The sequence below is a fragment of the Anomaloglossus baeobatrachus genome, chromosome 7 (genome assembly GCF_048569485.1).
Source record: "Anomaloglossus baeobatrachus isolate aAnoBae1 chromosome 7, aAnoBae1.hap1, whole genome shotgun sequence".
NCBI lineage: Eukaryota > Metazoa > Chordata > Amphibia > Anura > Aromobatidae > Anomaloglossus > Anomaloglossus baeobatrachus.
The window spans coordinates 22779158-22793132 of NC_134359.1; the positions used below are offsets into that span (position 1 = coordinate 22779158).

At 38.2% G+C, this 13975-nt stretch overlaps 1 protein-coding gene across 9 annotated transcripts in view; it reads left to right on the plus strand.

Annotated features, from left to right (window-relative positions):
- R3HDM1 (R3H domain containing 1) overlaps positions 1–13975 on the plus strand; it is a 132134-nt gene that overhangs the window by 63201 nt on the left and 54958 nt on the right. For all 9 annotated transcript variants that reach the window (XR_012724725.1, XM_075317152.1, XM_075317144.1 and 6 more), the window contains 2 exons: positions 6170–6211; positions 6517–6606. Coding sequence is in view for 8 of the 9 variants with exons in the window: in XM_075317152.1 (XP_075173267.1) it covers positions 6170–6211; positions 6517–6606 (132 nt within the window). In the remaining variant the exon portion in view is untranslated. The remainder of the gene's footprint in view (positions 1–6169; positions 6212–6516; positions 6607–13975) is intronic.

Sequence of the window (13975 nt, forward strand, 5' to 3'; positions counted from 1 at the left end):
AGAGATGATATCTTTAGGAAAAAAAAAAAAAGTTAAACTTGACACAAACACACTGTGTGTATGTATGTGTGTAATTTATATATATAAATCTAGATCACACAAATATAGGGTATAAAAATATTTATATATATATACATATATATATATATATATATATATGTATATATATATAAATATTTTTATACCCTATATTTGTGTGATCTAGATTTGTATTTGAGGTGTGTGTGTGTATATATAATATAAAAAGTATACAATTAAATAAGGCAAAAACACATTATTATAATATATATATATTATATAATAAATATATAAATTTATTTATATAATATGTATTTAGTGGTATAGTGGAACCTTGGTTTAAGAGTAACCTGGTTTGAGAGCGTTTTGCAAGACAAGCAAAGCTTTTTACAAATTTGTAACTTTGTTTAAGAGCAATGCTTTTCAAGAAGATCAAATTCCCACCGTGTACACTTCCGGTTCCATCCATTCACTGCATTCTGACCTCCTCTGGAGGTAACTTTCTGTACATATGTACTGTATACAGTATACCATTGTACAGTATATACCATACAGCATTTCTATCAATTTGCATTTGTGGATACAGTATTGCACTTTCTTTCTGCTAACCAGTGCAGCACATTGCATATACTGTACCTCCCGCACACCAACATTTCTATTGGAAGCTAAAGTGCAGTTTGTTTAATGTGGTTTTTACTGTAATGTACAGTATTTTGTATCAGTGTACTGTAATAATTATATATGACTACAGTACATTTTTTATTACTGTAATGTATAAATACAGTAAAAATTTTCTGGGTTGTTAAACGGATTGTCTGCGTCTCCATTATTTCCTATAGGAAAACTTGCTTTGATATGAGTAACATGGTTTAAGAGCACACTCCTGGAACCAATTATGCTCACAATCCAAGTTTCCACTGAGATTATATATATAGATATAGATATAGATATTATATATATATATATATATATATATATATATATATATATATATATATATATATATATATATATATATATATATATAATATTATAATATATTACAGTATGTATGTGTGACTAATCTCATAACTTCTTAAACTCTGATGATCTTGTTAATAACTTTCATTACACCAACATTTCTTTGCAAATTAAGAACAATATGTAGGAAAATTACCACTAATATGTAACATGACAAAGAAGCAAATACAATAAGAATACAAAAGAAAATTATACAATATATGTTTGAATGTTAAGGACATGGAATACAAAGAGTGGGCACTTGATGAGAACACGGACTACTACCTTGGCACTGTAGGTTGGATCACCTAGCACCCCAGCCGACCATATTAAACCCTCCTATCAGCTCCCCATTAGTTGGAAGCTTATGGGATTAGCTATATAGATGTTAGCGTGTACCTCACACACTAATTATATATATATATATATATATATATATATATATATATAATATTTATTTTTATATATATATATATATATATATATATATAATATTTATTTTTATATATATATATATATATATATAATATTTATTTTTATATATATATGTATGTATATTTGATCTTGGCTGCAGGGAGCACGATCGCTTGATCAGGACTGGTTTTCATTGTACAATGTAGCACTTGCATGTCTTGTGAGTACAGACCAGGCATAACCAATCAACCATGATCATGGAGAAGAATCCCAATTAATTATTTTATTTTTTTTTTACCTTTTGGTGCTTTAGAGGATCATCATTTTGAGACCAGATTGTAAAAGAAAAATGTATCAAGAAAAAAAACGAAGTTGGAACACTATTCATATAATTCTAGACAGCCCCTTTAAATGCATTTGATTGAGTGGCTGTAGTTTCAATCGATTGTGGAGGATACAGAGAAGAACGAGATGGAAGAATTCAGGCTTTTTTTTCCCCCCTTCTCCGTTTTTGCTAGAGATGTTCCCAAGCTGTATGCCATGAATAGTGACAGTGACACACTCGAGCCTTCGCTTCCTTGCTAGAATTTTCCACGTAATTACGAAGGCGTTCAGCTGCAGTGCAGAGCCGCGTTTGATTGACACAGAACCGTTTCCGCCTCATTACTCCTTGAGAACTTGTAGACCCCAAAGTAGATTTCCCAGTTTCCACTGATAAGTGCGTTAGGTTAGGGTGTTGTCTACCGGGGAAGGGAGGGGGGACATCTTATGAAAATATTATTATAGTAAACTTCTTGCTAGTCTTCGTAATGTCTTAAAGGAGCCAACATTACAAATCCGTATCGGAGTATTATTTCAGAATAATTGATTTAAATAGAAACTGTAATACTTCACCTCTCCTGTGGGGGTGCTGCAGGAAAATGTTACACTTGCTGCCAGGTTCCTCTTTGCTCAGTTGTAACCTACTTTGCGTGCAATCAAGCCATTGATGGATGACATGTCCGCTACGTCACTTTCAAGCATTCCTTGGGTTCGGCTACAAAACACCCCCATGAGCTGACATGGTCAGTATATATTTTATATGTGGGCGTTGGTTCCGATTAGTTTTTGGGCTTCTTGAGTGTTTCCAATTTATTAACTCCAAAAATCAATTTTTGCTCTTTTTATCAATAGTGCTATTACGTGGCTTAATGTGCATCTTTCATGAGCATTTGTTAATAAAAAAACAACTAAAAGTCTAAACCAATGCCAATGCCCCCCCCCCCATCAATGGAAAAAAAGTTACTAATTTGTAGAAAGAAATGTAGTTAACTGTTTCAATTTGTTTCAATTATTCTTCTACCTTTTCACTTTCCTTCCATTTCTGCTTCTCGGGTTTTATCTCTCTAATCTGTCAGTGACATGAGGAAACGACGTCCTTTACAGCTCCTTACAGAGGTTGTCACCTATTTATTTTCCAGGCTTTGAAAGGGCTAATCTTTCTAGCCGATACTCTCCTTGCCATTTTAGCACAACAATACAAGGTATATTCACGTTTTGTAGCCTGGCGAAACAAGTGACAACCTTTGTGAGAGCTGTCATGGCGGCATTTCCTGTTGTCACTTTTGGAAAAGGCGAAAGAAAGAAACTATGAAACGAACGGTTGAGCAGAATGGCAGCCATTTATTGCGATGGGAACAATTCCAAATCTTTGGTTTTTGGGGTTTTTTTTGTTTGTTTTGTTTTTTTACTGTAGGTGGAAATGCAACTTTAGGTAGTCATATACCACTAGCAAAAAAAAATAATGAAATGAAAACAATTACTAATGATTACTGTCCGAGAGAGACCAAAACTATATCATTGGTGTATAATTACCAAAAGTTGTCCCAGTAGATAAATCTATTGATCTCCAGTCTAACCAGGGTCCTCCAAATTGGAGAAAGTTGTCAAAGTTAGTCATGGGAATGTGATGTGTTGTGTTTTTTTTGTATTTATTTCTTGTTAATTTATTTGTCTGAGAACAGAGGACAATACTAGATTTGGAATGGGTGTAGACGTTGACTTAAAAAGTAGCGGTCCTTAAAAAAACAAACAAAAAAGAACCCAACTTTCCTCCTCTTTTTGAGATGGTGTTGGGTGAACAGTAATGTTCTATAATCTATGGGCCAATGTCAGATAAGTCAAAATAACCAAAATCTGAGATTATAGTGTAATTGGCTCCAAGTAGTTTTAAGAATCCGATTCATGCTAAAAACATGACTTTTCGTATGAGCCCTCAACCTTGAGCCTAACCCCGGTAATGCGTACCTTCTGGCCAACTGCCAGTGATATGGTTTGGTTTAGGTCTTGGTGTCAAGTTCCCGTAAAACCATGTTGTATCCAAAAAATAATAAATTCTCTGAAATTTACGGGAACCTTTTTAAATATGGTCATGTTTATATATAGCCTCATCCGGTGATAAAACTGGTGCGAAGAATCTACTTAGTATCTACATCTTCTACCCGCTAGGCTATAAGAACCACCGGTACCAAAAATACTTTTTGTTCACGGCCCATATGTTGTTCATGGACATCAGTTGTCTCAGTTGTGTTTCATTCCCAACTATTTTGTATGAAGCCATGACTATCCAATGTCTACGGGAAAAGTCCAACCTTCACTCAACGCCTGATAGTCGGGAAGGGATGTAGAATAGTGAAAATAGTTTGGGTTGTATCGATTTTGGCGACACCTATCTTTAACAACTCCATACAATATTATACATTCTTCCACCTATTTGGTCATCCTAATCGTTGGCCCAAGGATTATTCCTGACCCTCATGATGGTCCTGCTTGGAAATCTCGCCATGGATTGATGTAATGCCTACAGCTGGAGCAGGTTACAGATTTTCTAGTCTTTTCTAGGTCTTATGGGGACACATTCAATCAAGAGAGGATTTAAAGTGAGATCTTGGAATGCCGCTCTTGCCTTCACTTATTGTCTGTGCGCCCTGTGATATTCTCCATCTGCAGAACACGGGATATGTTGCCTAGCTAAGGGTCACTTGAATATTGCTTAAATATAATTAGTTCACTTTCTAGTGGCAGAGAAGGTTTTTTATTTATATTTTATAGATTAGAATACTCTTTTTTTTTTTATCTTATTTTAATTGGCAAATGGGTTAAAAGAAAATTGTACATCTTTTTTCAACAAATTAGTGTAATACACCCTCCCCCCCCCCCCAAAAAAAAATATAAAATAAAAATGTCAGTGCTATAAGCAGCTTGCCTTAAGAAATGAGTCTGAAAGCCTCAATTGACTGCTTATCATTTTCAGGGTAATATAGGAAGGATATAAAGTATCTTTCCTGCACTCTGGCTTCATAATTGACACATCAAGCCTCTGGAATTAGTTTAGGTTGGAGAGCGCGCAACTGGAAGATCGGGGAGATTGATCACATTAACCACCCATCTTAATACATCACACTTTTACAAAGACATGGAGTGAATAAATACAACTCCCCTGCAAAAAAATAATAAAAAAATTAAAATAAAAATATATATTTTATTATGAGACTCAAGTGGATGTTTCAGTAGAATCTACTTCTGAACTTGAATGTAGCATGATTGGTGTAATAATGTAGGGAAATGAAAACAAAATATCAGCTAATTATATGTCTGTGGGTCAGATCTCATGGGACCCGAGTCAATATCCGAGATCAAGGCTCCTGTTGATGCGTTTTTTATTAAAATGTCATTTAAAACCTGTAGGGTTTATTTTCATATTAACTTGATCAATCAAAAAGTAAGCCGTAAATAGAACATTTTTATTTATATATATTTTTTTTTTTTTTCATATTACATTGATTTTTTTTTTCTTAATTTTTTTATTTCTTTTAATTGCAAAAGAAGATTGCGATCGTAATTTCTGGTTTAGCAAAAATCAGTGTATGGCAAATTATAAAAACTATTTAAAGATGTTATTAGTCTCTTGTCTTATTAATGGGTAGTGGAAAATACTGTTAAATGGAGAGACTTCCAATTTTTATTTATTTTTTTTTACATCCTAACTTATTAAAATGGGGGTGGGGGCTGAGAGCATTAGCTCATGTGTGGTGGGTGTACATGGCGAAAACCTGAAGATCAATGTAGTCCTTTATGTATGATGCACGTGTGTGGATAAATACATATATATGTGTGTATATATGTATGTGTGTGTGTGTGTGTGTGTGTGTGTGTGTGTGTGTGTATACATACATACACACATACACACATACACACATACACACACACACACATACACACACACACACATACACACACACACACATATACACATACACACATATATATATATATATATACATACATACATACATACATACATACATACATACATACGTGTGTGTGTGAGAAAGGTGGATATCTCTTTCAAGGGATAAGGCAATAAGTTTATAAATGGAAGAGGAAAAAAAATATATAATAAAAAAAAAATATATATAATATATTTTTTTTTTTTTTTTTTTTTATTTTGTAACTTCTTGCCTTATCCCTTGAAAGAGACATAAATGGGATTAATTCAGCCGGTCTTTATAATTTAAGATTAATGATTTGCTTTTGGCTTGGCATGAATCCCATTGGTGTTTTCCTTGTTGCATAGAGGAAGGGTTTTTTATTATTATTATTATTATTATTATTTGGGGAGGGGGGGTGCTAGTTAAACTCCTCCAATCTGTATAGTCACTTTTTTTTGTAATCTATATATATATATTTATTTTCACAGCGCTCAGTTCAGCCTTTGGGGCAAACAGGAAAAAGGTCTAAGGTATAGTAATAGGTTTTGTTTGTGGCATGCTAATTACATATTAGCTTTTTTTTTTTGTGTGTGTCCTTGGCATAAATTGTCTGTTTTTGCCTGCTTTCGTATATTTATTTATTTTTTTTTTTCTGGCTTTTTATTACAAATTTATTGTTAGTTCTTTGCTTATTTTATTTAACGCTTATGTACTTGCTGAATGCTGCCAATGCATTGTGAAGGCAAAAATATCTATTTTTGAAGCAAAATATCTCTATTTTTGAAGCATTGCTACTACTTTTCATATGTGATCATTTTCTAATCCCTTTCTTTAGTCAAGCTCAAAGTTAAAGCTAGTGCGGAGTCTGGCTGTGTGTGAAGAATCGCCTCCTCCTTCCACAGCTGATACCCCCTTGGACTTTCAGGTAATGTATCGGTTTCCTCTACTCTTTTCTGATCTATTTTTGTAAACTTTTTTTTTTGTTATTATTATTATTATTATTATTATTATTATGATTATTGTATTTTAGCTACATATTTATGCTTTAAGTTTTAACTTTTTTTCCTGTTGAGATTATTTATTATTAGCGTGTGTAATATATCTATATATACATTATATATATATATATATATATATATATATATATATATATATATATATATTATATATGTACCGTATTTTTCGCTTTATAAGACGCACCTGATTATAAGACGCACCCCCAAATTTGGTGAAGGAAAAGAGAATTTTTTTTTTTAATGGTAAATGGGGTCCATCTTATAATGCCAGTGTCCCTCTAACAAATCATATAGGGTATATGTCCCTCATAGCCCCCCATCCTAAAATTAGCCCCCTTAATCTGGATATGGCCCCCTTATATTGAATATAGCCCCCTTGTGATGGCACACGTTCCCCTGTGCTGCCTATGGTCCCCTATGGATTGCACACGTTCCCGTGTTAGATAACGCCCCCATGCTGCTGCCCATGGCCCCTATAGATCGCACAAGTCCCCCTGTGTTAGATATTGCCCCCATAGTGCTGCCCATGGCCCCTATAGATCGCACAAGTCCCCCTGTGTCAGATATCGCCCCCATAGTGCTGCCCATGGCCCCTATAGATCGCACAAGTCCCCCTGTGTCAGATATCGCCCCCATAGTGCTGCCCATGGCCCCTATATAGATCGCACAAGTCCCCCTGTGTCAGATATCGCCCCCATAGTGCTGCCCATGGCCCCTATATAGATCGCACAAGTCCCCCTGTGTCAGATATCGCCCCCATAGTGCTGCCCATGGCCCCTATAGATCGCACAAGTCCCCCTGTGTCAGATATCGCCCCCATAGTGCTGCCCATGGCCCCTATATAGATCGCACAAGTCCCCCTGTGTCAGATATCGCCCCCATAGTGCTGCCCATGGCCCCTATAGATCGCACAAGTCCCCCTGTGTCAGATATCGCCCCCATAGTGCTGCCCATGGCCCCTATATAGATCGCACAAGTCCCCCTGTGTCAGATATCTCCCCCATAGTGCTGCCCATGGGCCCCTATAGATCGCACAAGTCCCCCTGTGTCAGATATCGCCCCCATAGTGCTGCCCATGGCCCCTATATAGATCGCACAAGTCCCCCTGTGTCAGATATCTCCCCCATAGTGCTGCCCATGGGCCCCTATAGATCGCACAAGTCCCCCTGTGTCAGATATCGCCCCCATAGTGCTGCCCATGGGCCCCTATAGATCGCACAAGTCCCCCTGTGTCAGATATGGCCCCTAGGCTGCTGCCCAAAGTAAAATAAACCCCTCTTTCCTTATCTCCTGCAGTGCTGAGCTCCCTCCTGTCTGCTCCGTGCTTCTGTTCTTCCTTACTTCCTGGTTGTCAGTGCGGTCATGTGATCGGCACAGCAGGCTGAGATCTCTGCTTGCCTGATCACACTGGAAGCAGGGGCACGAGGAGAAACGCTGCAGGGTGAGTAAAGATTTTTTATTTTAGAATGAGCAGCAGCCTGGGGGCCAAATCTAACACAGGGGTGGGCATGTGCGATCACACTGGGACGCAGGCTCATATAATATGCACCGCTCACCAGCCCCTCACTGCGTGCGATTTCAGCACCATTGGAGATGGACAGCGGCTGTGCATATTATATGAGCGGGTGCAGGAGATCAAAGGCAGCAGCCCGCAGCGTTCCACTGTGCTCCAGAGCTGCTGCCCCCACCTCCCCTGGACGCTGCAGGGTACATATATATATACCACCCCCCCTCCCCCCCCCCGTATATTCGGCTTATAAGACGCACCCCCTACTTTCCCCCAAAATTTGGGGGAACAAAAGTGCGTCTTATAAAGCGAAAAATACGGTATATGTATGTGTGTATATATATATATATATGTATATGTATATTAAAAAAAAAAATTATAATATATAGATATTTTTTATAATATATATATTTATATATGTATATGTAGATAAAATTTTTTTTATAATATATAGATATTTTTTATAATATATGTATATGTAGATTAAAAAAAAAAAATTATAATATATAGATGTTTTTTATAATAAATAAATATATATATATATATATATATATATATATATATATATATATATATATATATATATATATATATATATATATATATATATATATATATATATATATAATTATAATTTATTTTTTTGTTTTTAATTTTGCAAAGTACCCAGGTTGCATAGTGTATCTTCCCATCCCTCTATAATAATGTTTTCGGCAGCTTACCGCGGGGCTGAGGCTTGTAAATCTATTACGTGTTGTCAAGCTATTGGGATTCTTAATGTATTTTGCAATATTGCAGCATGACTTAAAGTTAATATAAGGGTGACCTTGCAGGTTGACCTACTGAAATGACGGTGGTGGTTATGAGCAATACATGGAGGCACTTGGCGAGGGAGAGACAGAATGTGACATGAAATGAGAAGCGTTCCCGTAGTCGTACAGTGCGTGTAATGACTCATGGCCTCAGGACTGTTCGGAGATATAACTTATTTATAATGACTGATTATTTCATAGTATTCTACAGAATTGTTAAATCAGTAACCCTAAAAAATATATATAATTTTTTTTTTTTTAAGCCTATTATAAATAAAATACAGGAAGATGTATCTATAAATTAGGTTATCCCTTGTTGATTAAGCATTGGGTTTCCAAGAAAGCCTCGTGTTTCTTGGATGCTGGGAACTCTTGAAGCTGGGTTTACACACAAGATTCCTGACCAATCAGGCAAATAATGAATTAAAGGGGTTGTGTTGGGTTTGTTTAAATGGTTAAAAATACAAAGTACCTATAAAAACAAGCAACTTTGCAATTTACTTCGTATTAAAAATTCTCTCCGTTCTCAAGAAAAAAAGGATTTTCGATTCTACGGTTTACAGCTGGGTGTCGGCCACCTTTGCAGTGGCTGGTGTGCTAGGTAAGGCAATGTAAGGGATGTTCTGAGGCTGCGTGGATCTGGCCGGCTTCAGTCCCACTGTATGTTTCCAGTGTTGTGGAGGCAGAGCTGCTTTTTCCAGGGAAGGTTGGGCTAGTAGCTCAGCTGTGCCACTGGTCCGAACGGTCAATCATCAGGAGTGCACTGTCCCGCCCCTCCCAAGTCGGAGGTGGTGTGCTCCTGAAGAACAAACATGAGTTCAATATTTATACATATGGATATTTTATTAGAGCAAAGACAATTCCTATCTGCCTCCTTTTGTTATGATCTCCCTAAAATGACATCATTGTTAACCCTATAATGAATGTGTATTTCCGACATATTTGGCAAGTCGCCATCATTGTGAATGGCAGGTACATTTTTACGCATCAGATCAGTTGGCAAGAACAAATGCCAAATTAGTGTGAGATTGGTCAGATTGGAAAGAAATTGTCCAGATATCTTCTACTGTAAAAGCCCCATCCGTATTAGATTAAAGTCCTCAGCAGGACAAGGCCACCATCTTAATTTGCATGGAAAGCCTCTATATTCTACCCCAAGAGATGTCGGAGAAGAGAAGGATCAGACATGTCCTTTTTCCCCGGAGATGAGCCGAGATGTTGGGGAAGAGAAGGATCAGACATGTCGATTTTCTCAGATGAGCCGAGATGTCGGGGAAGAGAAGGATCAGACATGCTGATTTTCCCAGGAGATGAACCGAGATGTTGGGGAAGAAGAGGATCAGACATGTCGGTTTTCTCCAGAGATGAGCCGAGATGTAGGAAGAGAGAAGGATCAGACATGCCGATTTTCTCAGGAGATGAGCCGAGATGTCGGGGAAGAGAAGGATCAGACATGTCGATTTTCTCAGGAGATGAGCCGAGATGGCGGGGAAGAGAAGGATCAGACATGTCGCTTTTTCCCAGGAGATGAACCGAGATGTTGGGGAAGAGAAGGGTCAGACATGTCGGTTTTCTCCAGAGATGAGCCGAGATGTAGGAAGAGAGAAGGATCAGACATGCTGATTTTCTGAGGAGATGAGCCGAGATGTTGGGGAAGAGAAGGATCAGACATGTCGACTTTCTCAGGAGATGAGCCGAGATGTTGGGGAAGAAGAGGATCAGACATGTCGGTTTTCTCCAGAGATGAGCCGAGATGTAGGAAGAGAGAAGGATCAGACATGCCGATTTTCTCAGGAGATGAGCCGAGATGTCGGGGAAGAGAAGGATCAGACATGTCGACTTTCTCAGGAGATGAGCCGAGATGGCGGGGAAGAGAAGGATCAGACATGTCGCTTTTTCCCAGGAGATGAACCGAGATGTTGGGGAAGAGAAGGATCAGACATGTCGGTTTTCTCCAGAGATGAGCCGAGATGTAGGAAGAGAGAAGGATCAGACATGTTGATTTTCCCCGGAGAGGCTTACTGTACTCTCCCTATTGAAAATACACTTGATTGTCCAGATTTTGTGGTCCAGATAAGTTTTACTAACTAACTGTAGGAGATTATTGCAGGAATTCCAAATATAAAGTTAACAAAAACAAAATCCTAAAATCACAATTTTATTCAGAATTGTTAATAACCATTATGGAACATAAACACGCAAACACTCCCCTAAAAATGGTACCCCACAGTGCGAGCGGGGCTAAGGAAGGGGGTAAAAGACAATACTGCAGGTCCGAATCAATAATAGGCCTCAAATGTCCTTCCACTATTTCTGATAAACCACCCTACCTGGTTGCGGAGGTCGGCACCCTATATAACGTAAATGGCACAACCGCTCACTGTCGAGTCTCCATTGGAGTCCCTGAAACGGTCCCTGTCTCACCGTATCGGTACCAAACCAGCAGGCGATTTCTTTTGGCACCATACTGAGATGTTCATGATGGGTTTTGCATTAATTTAGTGGATTGATGGTGGTTTGACCGTACAGCGAGATAGGGACAGTTTCAGGGACTCCAAGGGAGAGTCGACAGTGAGTGGGGGCGCCATGTACATTATATAAGGTGCCGACCTCCGCAACCAGGTAGGGTGGTTTATTAGGGATAGCGACAGGGAATTTGAGGCCTATTATTGATCCGAAGTAGAAAAAATTGCCAGCACTTCTTAATCTCATAGTCTGAACTGCTGCATACTGAACATGACATACAATATCCAAAATAGTTGCACTCAAGTAAAGGGAAGGAGAAAAAAACAAGAATGTAGATGGTGATTATTGGAATGTGAGTACGCATTACTGCCAAGAAAAAATGTATTTGAAAAATATGAATTACTTGGCAAATTATTATTATTATTATTATTATTATTGTTGTTTTTTTTTTTTTTTTATATAGAGCACCATTGATTCCATTGAAAAATATTAATTACTTGGCAAATAAAGGTGGCCAAATTTACTTGTGCCCAAATACCACGTCAAGGTGTAACTCTCATCTGGTTCCTACTCTAAATGCTATACCTCTCTTGTCCAAACTGAACTATTATATGTGCTAGAATAGAACCTGCAAAAGGATTATTGATCCGGACACTGCAGTACTGTCATTTACCCCCTCCGTTATCCCTGCTCCCACTCTGGGGTACCATTTTAAGGGCAGTGTTTGAGTGTTTATATCCCTTAATGGTTATTAAGAATTTGGAATAAAATTGTGATTTTAGGAATTTTTTGTTAACTTTAGATAATTTATGTAACTTTTTTTGCTGTAAGTTTGAGAATTGCGTTCATGCCCGTTTATAATGGATCTGGCATCGGGAACTTTTCTTATAAAATAGTTTTTTCTTAATTAAATTTTACAACGTATTTTGGGCGTATTACTTCGCGGCATTTTGTGTTCTTGAACACAAGTCGTTTTTTGTTTGTTTTTTTTTTTTTTGTTTTTTTCTTTTATTGTGTTAAGATATTAAACTTTTGCTCCCAGCACTATCCCCTGGTGTACTACTCAGGCTTTTAGGTAAGATGGGCTTTTAATATGTCATCGAGGTTTACGGGCTGGTTAATGGATGTCTACCTTTGATGAAGACAGAGTCTGAACTGCAATTACTCTCAAGTTTTCCGAGTGTTACCTTGACTCTTTTACTGTCGAACACCATGGCGGGATCGCCTTCACTGCAGTTGGTTTGTTGCAGACGAGATTTTTATTGCTAGAGCTTTGCAGATCCATTAAAAATGTAAACTTTCCGAATGGGAAGACTGTGTGGTTCAATAATGCATGTATATCACCTAGTGGCTAGACACTTGGCATATTTGTTAGTGGCTCCCAATGTTCTTGTCTGGGCTTTCCTAAATATGAATGTTTTATGAGGATTGGATTTGGTTTTTAAAATGCGTGATCCTCTTATTTCAAGGGATACAAAATAAATCTGGGCATGTACTAACCTCTATTCTCATCTCCTATATACTTACGTAGGCTGGGTTCACATCGCTTTTCGCTGCCGTTTCATTATTCTATTGGGGGATTCTATCTGAATCCCCAAAAAGTGATATTCAGATTTGCCCCTAACAAAGCTTTAAAGGGGTTGTCCACTACTTTTACGTTGATGGCCTATCCTTAGGATAGGTCATCAATGTCTGATTGGGTGGGATCCGACACACCGCACCCCCACGGATCAGTTGTTCTTGGTCCTTGGAATGGCAGCAGACAGCCGGAAATGCTCAGTTCCGGAGCTGCACAGTCTTCGGATAGTGGCCATGGCTGTGTATTGCACATACGCCTCCCATTGATTTGAATAGGAGGATGTGCAGTTCCTGCCCGTGGCCACTATCTGAAGACGGAGCATCGCCAGAGCTGAGCATTTCCGGCTGCCTGCTGGGACTGGGAACACTGATCGGCGGGGCTGCCGGGTGTGGGACCCCGGCCGATCAGACATTGTCTATCCTTAGAATAGGTCATCAATCAATGTAAAAGTAGTGGACAACCTCTTTAATTGAGGCAAAGAGTGTCCAAAATAAGAAAAATTGGACTCTGTTTGACCATTTGGGTCAATCTCTTCTCTTTCCTTCGTTAAAGTCTATGCTGTACTGGGGGTACAAATCGAGAAAATCAGGATTCAAATGGAAGCCTCAGATTAAGTCATGTTAAGCGATGAAACGCGTTGTGAACCCAGCCTCAGGAAAGAGGCAAGTTCTCAAGTCTCCTCCATATTTCATATGGCAGGGGTGTGATGGTGACTTGGGGCATCTAAATTTCCTTCATTGCCTCGCAATATTCAGGTCCATAGAGAGTTCTGATCTCAAAATAAATGATTATTCATATTGCATGAAGCACCTATGCAGCCACTATTTCCACCGAGCTATGACTCTTAGGGCGCCCTATGTGCAGCAGACCTTGTATAACCCATTTATCTATATGGTACAATGGCATGTAATGTG